Below are 18,840 nucleotides of genomic sequence, written 5' to 3' on the forward strand. Positions count from 1 at the left end.
ATCCCCTACTATCTTCTCACGTGCCTCTCTCATGATGCCTGTTTTAGTTTCTTTTCTGTTGCTGTGATTACAAAAAAAAAAACCTATAAGAAACAAGGAATAAAGGGCTTAATTGGCTCACAGTTGCAGGTTACAGTCTGCTGTGGGGCCATCAAGGTGACAGGAACTTGAAGCAGCAAGTCACATTCCATCCACAGTCAAGAGCAAAGAGTCATGAATTCATGTCTGATTGCTAGCTCAGCTCACCTTCACTCTTCCACAATCTAGGACCCTCTATCACCTGCAGTGGGTAGGTCTCCCATCAACTAACATAACCAAGATGATCCCAGAATCCATGCCAGAGGGCCCTTCTCCCGGCTGATTCTATATTTTGTCAAATTGACAATTAAGGCTAACAACCTCTCTCCTTCCCCCTAGCAGACACCAACTGTGTGTCAACCTTCAGGGCCCTATGAGCTCCTCCCTCCTGAGAGCATTTGAGAGAAAGAATATTCTAGTCTGACCCTGGACGGAAGCACAGGAAAGGAAATACCTACCCCCAGGTGCCAGAAATCAAAGTTCAGAAACTGCAGAAATTTGGAGAACACCGATAATCCCTCCAGGCAGAAAAATCCTTGGTCAACACTCTCTTTCTCCTTCTGATATTTACTTTGTGCGTACTTTTTAATAACATAATCCTGATCACACTGTAAGTAATTTTGAAGTTCGTACTTCCTCTGCTTACCATTTTAATGAAGATTCCTCCTCGCGATATTGCGGTTTTGTGTAAACAGTTTTGACGTCTGCCTACGTTTATTATTTGATCTTGTGTGTGTGCTAGAGTTTCTTTGCTCATTATTTTTGGACATTTGTTTGTTGGATTTGGGAGTCTGTAAATAAGGTCTGGGTGCCAATCCTCATGGATGAAGATTCTGCAGCATTTTGAATTCTAACACTGGGACACCTTCCCAGAAGTGGATTACTGACTCAGGGGACTGGAGCATTTGATAATACATTTGCTGCATAAAGCCAAATTGCTGTAAGACGGACTGAGGGCTGGCCAGTTGAACCGGGCTGCCTTTGGAGGAGGAAATTGGACCACTGTAGAGAGAAAGACACAAGCATACTACCTTAACACAGGGAACCTTATCTGACCCCACCTTGCCCTGTAACCTGGGCCTCGGTTTCCCATCTCAGCAGCGTGGACCGTCGGGACTAGACTCTTTGCTGTGGCATGTGACCTGTGCACAGGATGTTCAGCAGGGTCCCTAACCTCAGCCCACTAGATATCAGTAACATCTCCATAAGTGTGAAGAGCAAATATGGCCCCAGACTTTGCCGAATGTCTCCCAGGAATGGAAGCCAACCCAGCTGAGAGTCACAGCCACAGCACTGAACCAGTGTTTACTGTAGATGCAAGAAAGGGCATACGAGGTGTCTTGCTGCTCCTCAGTGTCTAGGAGGTGCTTCTACTGTCCATAAAAACAGTGAGGCAGTGATCTGCATGCCGCTTGGAGTCACTCCCAGCTCTGAGAGTCTTGGTTGACAGGCTGAGGACCTGAGTGTCTCTGCCCATCTCCAGCTATTTGGAAAACAAAAACAGCCAAAATCTAGGCAGGATGGGGCAGGGAGGTGGTTCAGTTAGTAAAGTACTTGCCATGCATGTATGAAGACCTGAGTTTCATTCCCCAACCCACATTTAGAAGGAGAAAAAATGCTCCAGGGAAGTACCTGTAATCCCAGGTACTTACTGGCCAGCCAGTCTAGTCCAATCACTGAACTCCAGGCTCAGTGAGACAACGTGGCTCAAAAAATAAATAAGATGGAGAGTGATTGAGGAAGACATCCAGTGTGGACCATGTCTGTCCTACACACACACACACACACACACACACACGCACGCACGCACGCACGCACGTACAAAAAAAATGCACCATCACTTCTGGAGTCTTTGGGATGGAGCCTCATGCCTTCAACCCTGGTACTTATTTTGGAGGACCACAGGACAGAGAATATTAAGTCAGTCACTGGGAAACCCAAGTTCTTTGTGCTGCACCTGGCCAAGACCCCCTCAGACCTGTCAGCTTTGGGTGCCCCAGTTTCTTAACAGGATTCACCCAGTTGTTTTTGAGACTCCGCCATGTGACATGTCCCATGGAGCTACCACTTCTTCCTGCCTTGCTGTGGCTTGGTGGGAGGCTGCCGACAGTCAGAGATGTGGCTGAATAGCGAACCACTAGATGCTCCAGACGCTGCTCCTACCTGCGGTCAGGGCCACCAGAGGACCCTGACAGGCACAATCAGGTCCCTGCCCCAACACTACAACCCAGGTCTGCACTGAACCTCTCTGAACGGCACACAGAAGAGCTATGGCTAATTGGTGCCTGTGAGGGCAAGCTGAACTACTTCTGGCTATCCCTGGAGACCTGGGGAGGGTTGGGGGTGAAGTGTTTACCCTCACAGTTCCTACTCATCATAGAGTTTGCGTTCCTGAGTTTTGAGTTCAGTTAAAGTACATCACTGAGAGGCAGCAGGATGGTGGAAGTGAGCAAGCGTTGGGGCTTGGGTTTGGCCACACAATGCAGGATGGGATGGGAGAGACTAGCAAAGACATTGTGTTGGTGGGGAGGAAGGGAGGGAAAGAGGGAAGGAGAGAGGGAGGAGGGAGGGAAAGAGAGGGAGAGAGAATAATTCATGTCTATAATCTCAGCATTTGGGAGGGAGGCTGAGGCAGGAGGATCCCGGTAAGTCCTATCAAGCTATCAAGCCTGGACTACACAGTGAGTTCAAGGCTACAAAGTAATACTATGTTTCAAAAGACAAAGGAAGAGTAGAAGAGACAATGGAGATGTGAAAGATTTGACTGGTATGAGTGTGGGCTGCAGGACCAGTCCTTTCAAGGCAGCCCAGCAGCCTGGGTTTCTAGTCAAAGTTAATGCAGCAGCCTGGAGGCAGAATTCCTTTTTTGGGGGGAGGTGGTTTCATTTTTTTAATTTATGTTTACTTGTGTGTCTGTCTGCCTGCCTGCCTGCCATGTCTCATATGTGGGGTAACCACAGAGACCAGAAGAGGGCCTCAGATATTCTGGAGTTAATGCAGCCATAGCAGCTGGATGTGGGTGCTGGGAACTGCTCTCAGGTCCGCTGGAAGAGCAGTGCCTGCTTTTCACTGCTGAGCCATCTCTCCAGCCTCAGTTTTCCCTCAGGTCTTCAACCAATTAGCCAAGGCCCATCCACATCACAGGTGTTCCGCTTCTGTACTCAGAACCTTCTCTCAGTAAAATGATCCTTAAACTATCCCAAAGAAATATCTTGACAATATCTGATCTAGCAACTCGGGTCCACAGCCCAGCCCAGTTGACACGTAACACTAATCGTTTCGCATCTTGCACAAGCGGCTCCAAAGATGTGCAACACACTCCGCTGTACACGAGATGACTTTAGTGACCAGGGGGAAGTGCATTAAAACATACTTATCACACGCTAGTTCTTTTAAAGCTGCTTTTACCTTAATTACTTAAGAAAGCCTCAGTTTGATATGGGTCCCAACCCCCTTTCTGATACTTGTTATTCATTTAAGAAGAAAGCAGAACCCAAATTTGAGCTGTCCTCATCATTTGCTTTCTATTTATGGCAAGTGATGTTCATATTCTATTTGTGAAAGTGGCATAATTTTCCTCATTACATGGAAGTATTTAAATAAGACAAAATGAGTACGTTTAAAATTGAGCAAGTAGCCACGAAGACTGTGCTTGCTTTGGCACGGCAGCATTCGTGAACGATGGAACCATTCTCTCGGCCAGGACAAGGGTGGGTTGCTGAGCTCAGTCGGCCACCCCCAGGAAGATCTGCCCTGTGACCCATGAGAATGTGTAGTTGTGGATTCATTAAGAAGTCTTGTGTAGCTCTCCAGAGTAAAATGGGACCATGGGAGAGGGTTGAAGGGGAGGGGAGAAGCAGGGAGGGGAGCAGAAAAAAATGTATAGCTCAATAAACATCAATAAAACTAAAAAAAAAAAAAAGAAAAGAAAAAGAAAAAAAAGAAGTCTTGTTTGAGGATGGAGAGATGGCTCAGCAATGAAAAGTTCCTATTGTTCTTACAGAGTGGAGTTCAGGTCCCGGCACCCACAACAGGTAGCTCACAATCCCCTGGAACTGGAGTTCCAGGCAGATCTGATTCCCTCTTCTGGCCTCTGCGGATACCACACTCACATGCACATAACCACACTCATACACACATACATACATGTAATTAAAAACAAAGATTAATATAAAAAGTACGCTATCCCTCTGAGGAAGAAGAAAAAAAGAACAACATGTTCCTCAGGTTTGCTAGTCCTGAGAAGGGCAAAACAAACGCCTGTGTTCAAGGACTGTGGCTAAGAGCATGAATTCTGTGCAAAGTCCTAAATTCAAATCCCAGCTCTCCTCTTACATGTTTTATAGCTATGCAACTTTAAGAAGCTGTGGAACCTTTTGGACTTCCATTTCTTCACCATAAATAGACTTTAAATATATTAGGTGCTAGAGAGATGCCTCAGAGGACGTGAGTTCCGCCCCCACGACCCACACCAGGTGATTCACAGCCCCCTATAGAGATCCAGCGCTCTCTGGTCTCTGTGGGTACCTGCACAAATGTAATAAAACATAAATTCATGTATGCACACACACCTCAGTGACAAAATACCCAAGAAATAAACCTAAAGGAAAGGACACCTTGGGCAAGTTTCTGAGTTGCCAATCTGTGGTCACTTGGTTCCATTTTTGTGCTGAGGAACCAGCAACATAGCAGGAAGCGTGTGATAGAGTAAAGGAACTCTTCTCATGGACTAGAAGTGAAAATATACCTCTCAAAGGTGAGTTATTGTACTAGCAGAGGACAGCAAGGAAACAGGTTCTTAAACCAATACAAGTGACAAATCTTTACAGCGTACAAGATCATTATCCCACAGGTAGGGAGCCTAGAATGCACAAAGAAACCCTGGGCTCCCTCCTGGACACCATGTAGTCTGGGTGTGGTAGCTCATACCTGTAATCCCAGCACTCAGGAGATGGAGGCAGGATCAGAAGTTCAAGCTATCCTCAGCTGCATAGTGACTTTGAGGCCATTCTGGGCTGCGTGAGAGCGGAGGGAAAGCAACTGGAGTCCCAGAAGAGCGGGACTGCAAGAGATTCCACCAACGCCTGTGCTTCAAAGTCCCTGACCATCCCATGACCAGCAAATGTTTTTCCTTTCTGCTTGACGTGGGACTGTCGCAGGATGTAGCAGCTGAGGAAACCGGGGTCCAGAGTCTCTGCTAAGATCTTCCGGTTGGTGTCTGTGCCGTGAGGTTCTGAAATCTTGCTTCTCTCCACAGGTGACCTGGTGTCCCGGGCGATGCACCACCTGCAGCCCCTCAATGCGAAGCACCACGGCAATGGCACGCCCCTGCACAACAAGCAGGGGGCGCTCTACTGGGAGCCGGAGGCCCTGTACACACTTTGCTACTTCATGCACTGCCCGCAAATGGAATGGGAAAACCCCAACGTGGAACCGTCCAAGGTCAACCTCCAGGTGGAAAGGTATGTCTTGTCTGGTTTCCAAAGTTACAGACAGTTCTTGGCTCACCACAGCCTTGTGATGGATTGGCATTGCCCTCTAAGATGAAGAGAGTTTTGGGAGTGATAGAGGAAGGATGGGAGGAAATTGTTGCTCCTATCCCATAAAACACCAGAGGGGAACTTCATGCCCCAGGGAGACATTGTAAAGCCTGGTGGGGTTTTGGAAATAGCTTTACGTGTGCCTGATCCTGTACAGGGTAAAAGTGGCCTAGGTCACAGTAGTGTGTATGAATATCTCAAGACAGGCAGGAACTGAGGTGCAGTCTTTGAAAATATGGTTTGGAGGTCTCACCTCCTTAGATGTCTCCATCTTTCTTCATGGATCTCTTGGGGCCCCAGTTGGACCAGAGCAGTTGCTCAGCCAGAAGAAAGTCTCTAGGGTCTGGAGTGGATACTAGGCAGTCCTGGGGGAAGCCTCTCAGTTGTCTCTGCAGCCTGGAATCCTATGGGAAGAAAAGAGTGTGAGGGGCTCTGGGCTGTGTCCCTCCATTTCTGCTGACCTCAGCCTCCCTTCTATACCCCGGGGAACTGAATTACACAATTTCTCAAGATTCTTCATACCTTTAAACCCCAGGATCCTCTGGGGGAACCTTAACCCTCTCAGAGGTCTGGGAATAGAAACAGCTTTCAGGAACAGGCTACCTGGGCGTGTCCCCTCCCTCACTCCCTTCTCATCTGTCTTTTCTCGAGGCTCACGAACCAGGTGCTACCTTAACACAGTCCTTGATCTAAATACAATGGGAACTGTGGAAATGACCCCCGTTCATACAGAGACGCACTTAGCAGAACAGGCTCTAAGCTATACTGCCTTGGCTTAAACTCAGGCACTTCTGACTAAAAACTGAGGCCTTGGGGGAAATGCCTTCATGTGTACCTTGGTTTCTTCACCTGTTAAAATGGGATACAAAAAGTAAATTCCTCACAGGGCTGTTGGAAACTTAAGTGAGTCGAACAGTGCCTAGAACACACAAGGGTACAATTAGCGCCCCCTTTGGCTGTTGTCATTGTGGCCATCAAACGTACATAGCTGAATGATTCCCTTCTTGGGCTTTCTTTCTGTCACTTGAATTGAAGTGGTTCTTAAAAACACAGTGGATGCTGTTTCTACCACAGTAGCTTGGGCCTCGGTGGGCTCCCTTAAGACCCTCCCACCTCTCAGAGTTCTGCTCAAACAAGAGGATGAAAATTGGCCAGGCAATTGGAATCTTCTTGAGTTTTAGGAATCCCAAGTTATTGGTATCCAGTCATCTGAAGCTGATGGGTTAGGAGTCACCTAGGTTTCTCACTTTCCAGGCCAAATCGGTGCACCCCCGAGGCAAATCCCATGTGCAGACAAGTCTCACACAGGGAGGTGCAGAAATGTCCATGGTCCCAGGGCAAAATCTCTTAGCCAGGCACACCAGTACCTCGCTGTCTTTGACTATAGGTCCTCGGAGGCTCAGCTCAGTGGTACCAAGCTTTCCAGTGCCTAGACAGTGTAGAGACTCCTTGTTTACCTTCGTACATCACCTGTGGCTTTTGCCTCTCTGTAGATGATGCGTCTCCCTCCCTGGCCAAACACTGACTCTGCTAGCTCCAGAATCTCTTCATCCCACCCTGCTTTCCCCCTCAGGTTCCCACTGTCCAGTCTGACACTCTCAAGCTAATTCTACTTGTAATTCCTTGTTCTTTTCTGCCCAGTGTCATAGCCTGGGATCCCATGCAGAGTCCCATGCTTGTGCAATGCCTGTGAGCTTCACAGTGGTGAAGTAAACATGTGGTTGGCCCATCACTCCACAGCCAAGGTCAAGATAAGTGCTAGGTGAACAATGAGAAGTCAACACAGACTCACAGCATGAAAGCGTGGACTGATTTAATTCCAGATGCCCACTGAACATGCCCCTCGGGAAAGTACTGACATCACCCTAGAATTGAAGTCATCAGATCCCCATATCTGCTGCTCTTCCTGTGTCTAGTCTCTAAGGAAGGCGCTTCCATTGGCTTTAGAAAACTAGGACTCTTGTACCTGCTCTTGCATTCTACTGGCCAGCATGTTGAGGTGTGACTTTTCCTGGACAGATGAGCAACCACCTAGTCACACATGTAGACACAGCACCAAACAATAGACCAGGAAAAGATTCCACACACGTCTAGTTTAGTGTAAGAGTGAGATTAATCAAACATCACACACACACACACACACACACACACACACACACATATGGGGAGGGGTGTAGCCCTCATGGTCCCCTCCTCCAAACAACCCTATTAACTGGCTCTTAATCTTCTTAATCTTGGAAGAAGCAGGGCCTTGTGAGGCCATCCTCCACTCGTGTTAGAAAGTTAATGACCCAATCTTCTCCAGGTCTCCTTAGGGTAATCACAGACACTGACATTTCAATGGAGCAGCAGTCAGGTCAGACCCAGAGGACAGCATTCTACAGCACATGTCTTATGCTACATCTGTGACATCTCATTTCTCGGTTCCCTTCTGCCCAGGCTGCATTGGCTGTGCTTCAGGACTTCCTCCCCTCTCACCAAGATTACTGAAGCTAATTTCTCAATGGTCTGCATGCAAATGAGGCTTCATAACCTGTGGCCAGCTCCGCCCCCCTCACTGTACCAGATTTAAACTTCCAAGACCTGATAACACGCTGTTGCATGATCCTGCCCATACAATTGTGTGGTTCTATTATCTACTGTGTTTATCAGCGACCATTTTCCCTTCTTGAGTCTATTTCTAGATTCAGTGTGGTTGGGGCAGCTGGAAGTCTAAAGAGACCCACTAAGGAATGCAGAATTTCCAGGACACACTTGAAAAAGACATGATCTACATGTCCCAAGTTTTTTCAAAGCCATTTATCTCATTCTTTCTGTTCCTTCTTGGTTGAATTTTTTAAAAACCAAAGTAGATGTTAACATTTTTTTAAAAGTCCTTATCACTTTCATCTTCCGGAGATTCTACCACTTGCTGAGTCAGGTGGGTAGCAGCTAGGAATCACAGCCCAGCTCTGCAGTTCTGAGAACTTGAACAAGTGATTTTGCCTCTTCGAATCTCCTTTTGTCATCTGTAACATGAGAAAAGACATTGCTCATGGGACAGGTACCAGCAGTGAGTTAGATGTCAGAACTGAGATACCCAGGGCAAGCCTGACATAAGAACAGCCTTCCATCCCATGACTATGCTACCAAAATAGAAAGCTACGATCATGCATTCTTTCCTCTAAATTGTTCATACCACTGTCCTCACAGAAGCTCAGGAGTGGCTCCATCTGCAAGAATAGTTCTCTTGCTGTCCCTTAATGCTTCTGAGTTTAGTATCTGAAACCCTCATGCAGGGACTTCAGGGAAAAGATTCTGTCAGTCAGCTTCATACCAGATTCTTTCAGTCAGCTTCATACCAGAACCCCCATACCCAGATTCATACCAGAACCTCCAAAAAGAACTCACCATGGGAGCTAGGGACTAGAACTTACCATGGGAGGTAAGACTAGGGTCATGGTGTGCATGTGATGGGGGTGGGGGGTTGTGTATGTGTGTGTGGTGCGTGGCATATATGTGTGTTAATGTGTGTGGTACATATGTGTATTTGTGTGTGTGTTGGAGACCACTAGCTCCTTAGGAACAGGACTGATTCAGTTCTCTCCATGCCAGCAGAAAGCCTAGGGAATAACTGACTAAAATGTGAATTCTTTCTTATCTCATACTGTCACTGCCAGTCCAAAGAGTCTTTCTTGACTGAAATGCTAAGAAGTAGACCACAGATGCTATTTCCTGTGTCACACGAACACAGTCCTCCAGTTACTACCCTCGTTCTGAATGGTTCCACTGTTGTCTGTGGTGATCTGAAAAAAACTCCGTCTGTCCATGAAGTCACTGTAGGCCGTGTCCTCTCAGGACTTTGATTACTGTTTCTAGAGCTATTAGAGGCTGTCAAACATGGCAGGTACATCCCCTTGTTAATGTTCAGATGGATTTTGTAAGATTTACAATTAAGCTGTTTATTTTACAAACAGTAGCGTTATATTCCAGCACCTTATTATTGAGGTGAGGGTGAGCTACCTTTGAAAACAGAATCATCTTACGTTGAGGACAAGTCCCCTGAGTCATTATCTTTGCTAGAAATATCAGTGATTCTTCTTCAATGTCTTTGGCCATGGATGAATTCACTCATTTGTTACCACGATGTGAAAAAAGAAGAAGAAGAAGGAGAAGGAGAAGACAAATAGGAACACTTTGTGGCCTTAATTAGCTGGTGCTGTGGGGAGGAACAATGAATGGTTTGACTGGGAAGGTGGGCCAGACAGGTCTCTTGCCCCAATCTTTCTGGGGGGGGGGGAAGAAACAAAATTGATTCAGGTAGCAATATCTTTCTCCTCTTCAGCAAACACAATTTACAAATGTAGCAGAATGCCTTCTGGAGGGAATCTTTGCCACAACCATGATTGCCACTCAGTCATCAATTGCCAAGTGTTGGAGGAAAGCTAATGGTGTGTAACAAAACAGCCTTACCATTCGGGAGAGTTTACATCTGAAGAAAGAGAGTTCATACAACAGACATAACAGAACCTTAGAGATCACTATCATCCAGTTATGGTTTCCTAGATTCTCTCTTTACCAAACGGTTCATCTCTACCATCACTTCTTAATGCGCTTTCACCTGTGGGGTGAGCAAGGCTCCTACTTCAACAGACTCGCAGGGGCTTTCCTAGGCTTGTGCAAAATATCCAGAAGGTTTTACATAAATATTCCACAGGATGCTTACTTGCATAAATTGAGCCCAGAGTGGGTTGCTTAAAACAAAAGGAAACCTTTGAGAGACTGGGCATGGACAGAAGCCTCACACACCCTGCCCTCTTCAGAGTGAGAAGTTCACCTGGGATTAACTCTCTGGCTCTCTCAGAATGGCCATATGTTGATAAGTTACATCTAGCCTGATAGTGCTAGAAATGTTTGACAAGGACTGGGAGCTTTAGGATTTCCTAGGTTCTCTGACTATCTTTTGAAGGGACCTTGGTGGCTAATCTTTAAGATTCTTCCAGGAGATAAGAGATTTGTAAACCAGAGGAATTCCCATAAATGTTCAGACAGACTTTGTCCCCATACCTAAGTGTTCTCTGGGCAGTTCCTCCAGGTGTCAGAGCAGAAGGTTCCGTAGATTCCTATTGAATGGAACCTGAGGCACCGGCCTGCTAAGCCAAATGAGGTCTAGGATAAACTGTGAGACTGAACATCTAGTTGAGTCTCCAATGGCTTCTCATGGCCACTGGAGCCGGAGAGCCAGACTTCTGGGCTCACAGCCTAGAGCAGTATCCAAGTGACACCCAGACTGCAACAGTGGAGGGGACACAGACTCCTGACTTCAAACACTGCTACTAGTCATGAGATATGCCTAGAAGACTTCTGTCACCATTGCCCAAGAGAGAGAATGTTGGGGGAAGGGTCTCTTGTTGGTTCCCTGCCTCCCAGCTAGCTTAGACCCGAAATAATCATACAGAAACTATATTAATTAAATCACTGCTTGACCCATTAGCTCTAACTTCTCATTGGTTAACTCTTATATTAATTTAACCCATTTCTATTAATCTGTATATCACCATGAGGTTGTGGCCTACCAACAAAGTTTCAGCATGTCTATCTCCAGCAGCGGATCCATTGTGTTTCCCTGACTCCACCCTTCTTTCTCCCAGCATACAGCCTAGCTTTCCCTGCCTAGTTCTGTTCTTCCCTGCCATAGGCTCAAAGCAGTTCTTTACTCATTAACCAATAAAAACAACACATAGACAGAAGGACCTCCCACACCAAGAGAAGGTCTCTATCATCACTCTAGCCAGCTAGATATGATACCTGTCACACTGTGTGGTTTCAGATCATGTGCCTGTAACTTTGCAGCAAAATCTTGGCAGGGGAATTTCTGTCTTGGGGAGCCATGACATAGTATGAGAATTCTAAAACCTGATAATGTTAGCTCTGATTCTTGGGAATCAGAAAAGTCCCCACAATATACTTCTACTTTACTGTCTTTTAAATAATAATAATTTGCACATACTTGATTTTCATAGTCCAATAATTTTGACCATGTTGGACATATACTCTCACAGCTGAGAACCAAAATATTGTCTCTACACAAGAACACACCCTGGAGGCCTCAAAAGTTGAAAAGAAAATAGAAGAGATGTCTTCGGTAACCTCAACAAGGATTATAATACCTTTTTACAGAGAAAGGATGCCGCCTTCTTTTTCAAAGAGAGGATTATGTAAGCTCATTTTTTGGTCCCTAAATGCCCAGCCCAGGGTTGGTGGACCCAGATGAACAGGCACACAAAAGAGTCCTAGTAACTACACAGCGGTTGGTGGGTGAATTGATTGTTTGTCTTATTGCCATGACAAATATGCTGGACAAAAGCACCTTAGACAGGAAGGACTTATTTTGGCTCACAGTTTGAGGGCAAGGAAGTCATAAAGGCAAGAGTAACCGCTGGTCACATCATATCACAACCAGAAGGCAGAGAGAGGGGTGGAGCCTGGTGCTCAGTTCGGTAGATGGAAGTTTCTGTCCCATCCAGTTCTGCAGCCATTCAGTCCCAATCAGCTCTGTAGATAGAAGTTTCTGTCCCATCCAGTCCTGCAGCCATTCAGCCCCAAAGAAACACAGAGGCTTATATTAATTATAAACTGTCCTATTAGCTTAGGCTTTTTATTAACTAGCTCTTACAACTTAAATTAACCCATAATTCTTGTCTCTGTTTAACCACATTGCTTGGTACCTTTTCTCAGTGAGGCATTTTCATCTCGCTTCCTCTGCATCTGGCTGGTGACTGACTCTCTGCCTTTCCTCTCCCCAGAATTCTCTTTGTCTGGTTGCCCGGTCCTATACTTCCTGCCTGGCTACTGGCCAATCAACATTTTATTAAACCAATATGAGTGACAAATCTTAACAGTGTACAAGAGCATTATTCCACAGCACTGTTTCTTTATCTCTTTTATTCAGTCTAGAACCCCAGTCCAGGAAACAGGGCTACCCACAGCTAGGGTGGGCTTTCCCACCTCAGTTAACCTAATCTAGATAATCCCTCACAGACATGCCCAGAGATTTGTCTCTATGGTGACTACAAATCCCATCAAGTTAACAGCTAAACATAACCATTACAATGAGCTTTTGGAAACTGGCCCTGATCTCAACCACCATTCAAATACTTTGCAGTGAAAAAAACATGCACGCCAAATTTTAAGTAATCAATGTTAGAGGCAAAATTTTATAATGTGACATGACTGTAAATTGAATATGGCTGCAACTTTCTTTAACTGGCCAGGGGGAAAATTATTTTAACCCCAGTAAACATCAGTCTATAAGTTTTAAAGTTCATAAGTGAGCCAGCAAGTCAACATGTTGCACACATTAGCAGATGCTACTCCTTGGGCCAAATCTGGTCCATTGCCTAGTTCTGAAAATAAAGTTTTATGGGGACACAGCCACACTCATCCACTTGCACAGTATTTATACAGCAGCTTTCGGGCTGTGATAGAGTCAGTTCCTAGTGACGGATATCTGAGCGTTCATAAAACTGAAAGTAGTGTTCAGCCCTTTCTAGAAAATACAGAAATGTTGACCTTAATGTGAATTGTAACTGTCACTTAAACAAAATTCAGACTGAATTTTTAAATACCATTGTATTCTTCTGAAGGGAAGGCATACATGTTCATGAGGCTTTCTTTCCAGACCTGGCTGGAGTTAATTAGCTTGCTCAGGGGATATAGCTGAATGGAGAACTTGAACCTTTAGAGTTAACTGCTGGTGTGTGTTCATATTCACTAGGCTGTCTTTCTATTAACAGATGATGGATTTTTATAATAACATTGGAAAACCTCTCCCTAAACCCTGAGAATCTTTTGGGATCTTCATGGCTTTTTACATGTCATAAGATGAACATATTATAAATAGAATATGATGAGCACCAAAAAGCTATGAGGAAGAAATTCTGTATGGCCAGTGGCAAGCAAGCACTGACTACAGACAAAGGTGTTTAGGTTGCTTCATGTCACAGTGATGTAGGAACTGAGTAGAACCTGTCATTGAATTTGGCCCTGTTGGTTGATGAACCCCTGAGGCATAGGTTTTTAATGAACTGCTCTGACTCTGAACATGGAATTTAAAATCAAATGGTATTCAGGAGTAGGTGGAACTCACTTGCTTCATTCATATTGAGGACAACCAAGGCCCAGTAGGACTAGAGCACTGTAGTACAATTAATAAAACCCAGAGACAGAAACTGGGGTTCAACCTGAAGATTAGAGAAATAAAACAGCCAGTCACCAGCTCTACCTCAGTCCAAAATGGCAATCCTGACCCTCAGAGTGAGACTGTGTCTGAGAGCTGTCTCCTCCGATCTTATAGTTCTCTCTAGTGCTGGGATTAAAGGCGTGCACTGTCCATTTCCTATGGCAAACTAGTGTGGCTACTGGGATTAAAGGTGTGTGTCACCACTGCCTGGTCTGTAAGGCTGACCAGTGTGGCTGTCTTACTCTCTGAACTTCAGGCAAGCTTTATTTATTAAAATACAAATGAAATATCACCACAAAGGACTCTCTTAGATCCACCAGCATTATTTACAGAGACCTTGCAAGGTGGAGCTTCAGTTCCTTTGACCATGCTTTCCCTCCCCTGGGGATACTCTCTCCCTTCTATGCCACCAGCTAGGGGCCATCCTTAGTTCATCTTTCAAAGTTAATCTTGGGCATAACCTCTTCTACCAAACCTTCTCTCCCACCTGTCTGTGCTAAGTAACCAGGACCTAGCTTAGTGCACAGCCTAGCCTAGCATAGCACAGCACAGCACAGCACAGGACAGCACAACACAGCACAGCACAGCACAGGACAGCACAGGACAACACAGCACAGCACAGCACAGGACAACACAGCACAGCACAGCATAGCACAGCACAGCACAGCACAGCACAACACAGCACAGCACAGCACAGCACAGCATAACACAGCACAGCACAGCATAGCACAGCACAGCACAGCACAGCACAGCATAGCATAGCATAACACAGCACAGCACAGCATAGCACAGCACAGCACAGCATAGCACAGCACAGCATAACACAGCACAGCACAACACAGCACAGCACAGCATAGCACAGCACAGCACAGCTCATCACAGCCTAGCATAGCATAGCATAAGCACCAGGAAGATGTTTGCAGGACCAATCAGGGCCACACCTTAACACCTGAGACTCCTGAGTACTGCCTTGGGGCACCATGTATTCCGTGTCCACTCTGGCAGCCCCCAACTTCACACCGGCTCTACTGCTCACATGCTATGTACCTTCTGGACCTGTTTCCTCAATGGTCAGCCAGAAATGACTCCTACTTCCCCAGCCATTGGGTGACTGCAGAACTCGCATATGTGCCTCATGAAGTCATTGACACACAAGGGTGTTATTCTACACCCTGAAATCTATACTAGTCTCCTTAGGTGCATAATGATCTCAGAGAACACTTCATAGCAGGATCTTTCCTAAACTCCTTGTGTGTATACCCAGTACTCACATGATCACTCTGAGGCAGGAGCTATGTCACCTCTTCCTCCCACCTGACAGATGCAACAAGGTAGGCTCAGGACCCATGGTCACATGTACATGGTCAAATCCTGGGTACAGAATGTGTCAAGACAGAGAGGCAGCAGGTCCTGGCCTGCAAAGGCTCTGGGGACACAGCATCAGCCTAGGCTGGAAGGAAAGTGGAGAGACCCACTGTCATCCGTGAAGATCAGAAAGGACCACTGAGGGGCTGGTGAGATAGCTCAGTGGTTAAGTGCACTGACTGCTCCTCCAGAGGACCCGGGTTCAATTCCCAGCCCCCACATGGCAGCTCACAGCTGTCTGTAGCTCCAGTTCAAGAGAATCTGACATCATTATACCAATGCGCATGAAATAAAGTTAAATAAAGTTTTTTTTTAAAAAAAAAAAAAAAAAGGAAAGGACCACTGAGGAGAAGGGAAGGCTGGCATGAGCTATTGTCATTTACTCAGCCTCTGTTCTGTGCCAGACAAGGACAGAGTGTCGTATGACCTTCACATTTGCGTCTGCAGACAAAACAAATCGAACTGATAGTAAGAAAACCATCCTTATCCAGAGTCTAACCAACATCATAGCCCATCCATCGTATCTCAGCACGTTAAAAAGAAACTGATGAAGAATCACTAGCGTATTTACGAGATACGGGGAGGTTTTGATCCATGGGCATGCCTGTTAAACAAGAGAAATGTGTTGTAGACGTTCTTCTTTAATTCTGAAGGTAGAGTACTTAGATTGAGATCCTGACTTTCACACTCGGTAGCTGAGTGATCGTGCGCAAGTTACTTAACCGCTCTGAGCTTCTGTTTCCTGGACTACCGTAGAGACGATTTCAGGGTGTTCATGAGGCTTTGTGAGTGGGTATACTGAATGCTTTAAAGGTCTCTGCACTGGAAATGATGGCTGCCATCACCTTGCTGTCGTGGTGTCTATCACATGAGCTCGGAACAGGCTAACGATGGGATTTTGATAAAATTCATTAGGCCTGAAGGTGGAGTCGACACATTTTCTTTCCAGCTGGCTCCCAGGTGAAGCTGCTGGGGCCTGGACAGCACCGTAATGAAGTACTAACATTTTTTTCTTTGTTTTGTTTTGTTCAAAGTTTATACCCAAACCTCCATTTTGTAAAGCTGCATACAGACAAGAAATAAGCTTTTGTAGTGACTGAATCTCCCAGTGGTGGGGGCTCAGTTGATCTTTGGTGCCTAATGACCGTCCTTCCCGGTGGGGACTAGCTGCAACCTTCATTCTCCTTACCCTGCAGCATGCATGGCTCTGGAGCCACCACCAAAGAACAGTTCCCAATTTAATGATCACCCGAAGCTTCCCCAAGGTGGCTCTACACAGCTCACGGCTGGCAGATTAATGCAGAACCGCACAAAGGAGGGGCAAGGCAATATTTGACAGGGGCCATCCCTGGGGACAGCATTCAGGCAAACGGGATTTCACCAGCATCTGAGCTGTTGACACCTGCAGCCTCGGGACTTGTTAAACAGCTTTGGCTGGGTTACTTAGGGAATTTACCTAGGAAGAGGGACAGCTTGAGCCCACAGGTGACAAGCCAAGGGGTAGGCTCAGGCTGAAGGACAGCACCTTCCCCCAGCGTGCAGGTGTAACCTGACTGCCAGCAGGTATATTTGTTCCCCTCAGAAGCCAGTCCTCTTCTGGATCTGCTCCCTGGACACCACAGCAGGCTCATGGGGTCTGACACCAGCTTCTCTTTACTTTGTAGGAAGGGGGAAAACACTCTTATTTTTTGTGTGTGTATTGTGTGCGTGTGTGTGTGTGTGTGTGTGTGTGTGTGTCTGCATGTGGGTGTGAATGTGTACAGAAGCCAGAGGCCATTGTCATTCTTCAGTTACCATTGCTCATGTGCTAGCCACCTTATCAGTTTGTTCATTCATTTTGATGCTCTGTTTGTTTGTTTTGGGATAGGGTCTTTCACCAAGTAGCCTAGGCTTGCTGACTGGTGAGCGGGTGGATCCTCCTGCCTCTGCTTCCCCAGAACTGGGTTACAAGCACACACCGACATGTCTGGGCGCTTTTTTTAATGGGTTCTAGAGATCAAGCTCAGGGCCCCATGCTCGCAAAGACCAGTGCTTCATCAACTCCAACCCAGGAGACCTTCTATGAATAAACACAAAGAATCACAAATGAGAGCTGCCCAGCCTGGAACAGTGATATCTCCCCATGGGGGAGCTTAAATTTAAATGAAAAAGAATCAACCCAAACTAAAGAGTCAGTTCCCTGCCACCATGAGCCTAGTCTCATTTCAGATGCTGAGATGCTCACTCATTTCAGATGGTGAGACCTCACAGAGAACTACCAGGTCTTGTGAAGTGACAGGACCAGACAGCAGGGACCTAGAATGTCACCATCATCATAAACCTTGCTGTGAGACTCAGTGCAAGCAGCATTTTAGGACAGTAGCCAGGGATCGCTTTCTTTCCGCCAGCACCATGAAAGGAATCATCACAGAGTCAGGACCAGCTCCCTGCTGGAATGGCGCGTTGGTCCCTCTTGGATCATCTTACTGCCAAGCTTATTTTAATGTTTTTAAACTAGCATATATAATGATGGGTTTTATTACCATATCTTCATATATGTGGATCATATATTCATACATTACCCTCTGTTGTTCTTCCTCCCTGCGGTCCCACTTCCCAAATAGACCTCTTCTATATTTATGTCTTATACGCGTATATTATTTTAGCCTAGTTTCCCCATATACAAGAAAACATGATATTAGTCTTAGAGTCTGGCTTATTTTGTTAACATGCTGACCTGCACTTCTGTCTACTTTCCTGCAAATAATTCACAATCTCATTGTTCTTTATGGCTGAACAAAAGTCCGCTGTGTATAAACACCACATTTTCTCCATCCATTTGCTTCTCCGGGCTGTTGTAAACAGTGCAGCAGGGTGTGTGGATTTGACACAGCTTGAAGGGTGCTGACTTAGAGCCCTTTGGGTCTGTGGTTTGGCTGAGTTATTCAGAAGCCCGATTTCAAGTTTTTAGGAACCCCCATGCTGATTTCCATCGTTGATATTCCAGCTCACACACCTGTCAAAAGTGATGTCAGTTCCTCTTGCCCCACATCCTGAGCAGGTATTTGCTGCTTGTTTTCTCTACGTCTGTCATTCTGACTGCGGTGAGATGGCCTCTCACTGTTGTCTCGATTTACACATCCTTGATGGCTATGGATATGGAACATTTTTCATACACTCACATCTATTTGTGTTTCTTTTGAAAGCTTTCTGTTCAGCTCACTTGCCCACTTGTTAACTGGATGATGATGATGGTTTTGTGTGTGTGTGTGTGTGTGTGTTTGGTTTTGTTGAAGAGGCTGTCTTTTCCCCTGTGAATGAAGGTTCTAGTTTTGTGGTCATGGCTGCGACAAAATACCTCAACAAGAAAACAAATCAGGAAAGAGTTTATGTTCGTTTACCACAATTCCAGGTTACAGTCCTGCATCGCAGGGATGTCAAGGTAGCAAGAATTCAGAATAACTGGTTACATCCCATCTACACTCCAGAACAGAGAGAAGTGAATGTACACATGCTCACTCACTCACTTGCTTGCTTGCGCTCTACTCGGTTTCTCTGTTCTTATCTACACAGTTCCCTACCCCCTACCTAAAGAATGGTGCCTCCCAGGATGGACTGGGTATTTCAGCATCAATTAACTTAGTTAAGGCAATCCCC

At 45.9% G+C, this 18,840-nt stretch overlaps 1 protein-coding gene across 2 annotated transcripts in view; it reads left to right on the forward strand.

Annotated features, from left to right (window-relative positions):
• Abtb3 (ankyrin repeat and BTB domain containing 3) overlaps positions 1 to 18,840 on the forward strand; it is a 258,603-nt gene that overhangs the window by 160,722 nt on the left and 79,041 nt on the right. For both annotated transcript variants that reach the window (XM_087902157.1, XM_087902158.1), the window contains exon 3: positions 5,336 to 5,540. In XM_087902157.1, coding sequence (XP_087758283.1) covers positions 5,336 to 5,540 — 205 coding nt within the window. The remainder of the gene's footprint in view (positions 1 to 5,335; positions 5,541 to 18,840) is intronic.

This window comes from Myodes glareolus, chromosome 26, assembly GCF_982192425.1.
Source record: "Myodes glareolus chromosome 26, mMyoGla1.1, whole genome shotgun sequence".
Classification (NCBI taxonomy): domain Eukaryota; kingdom Metazoa; phylum Chordata; class Mammalia; order Rodentia; family Cricetidae; genus Myodes; species Myodes glareolus.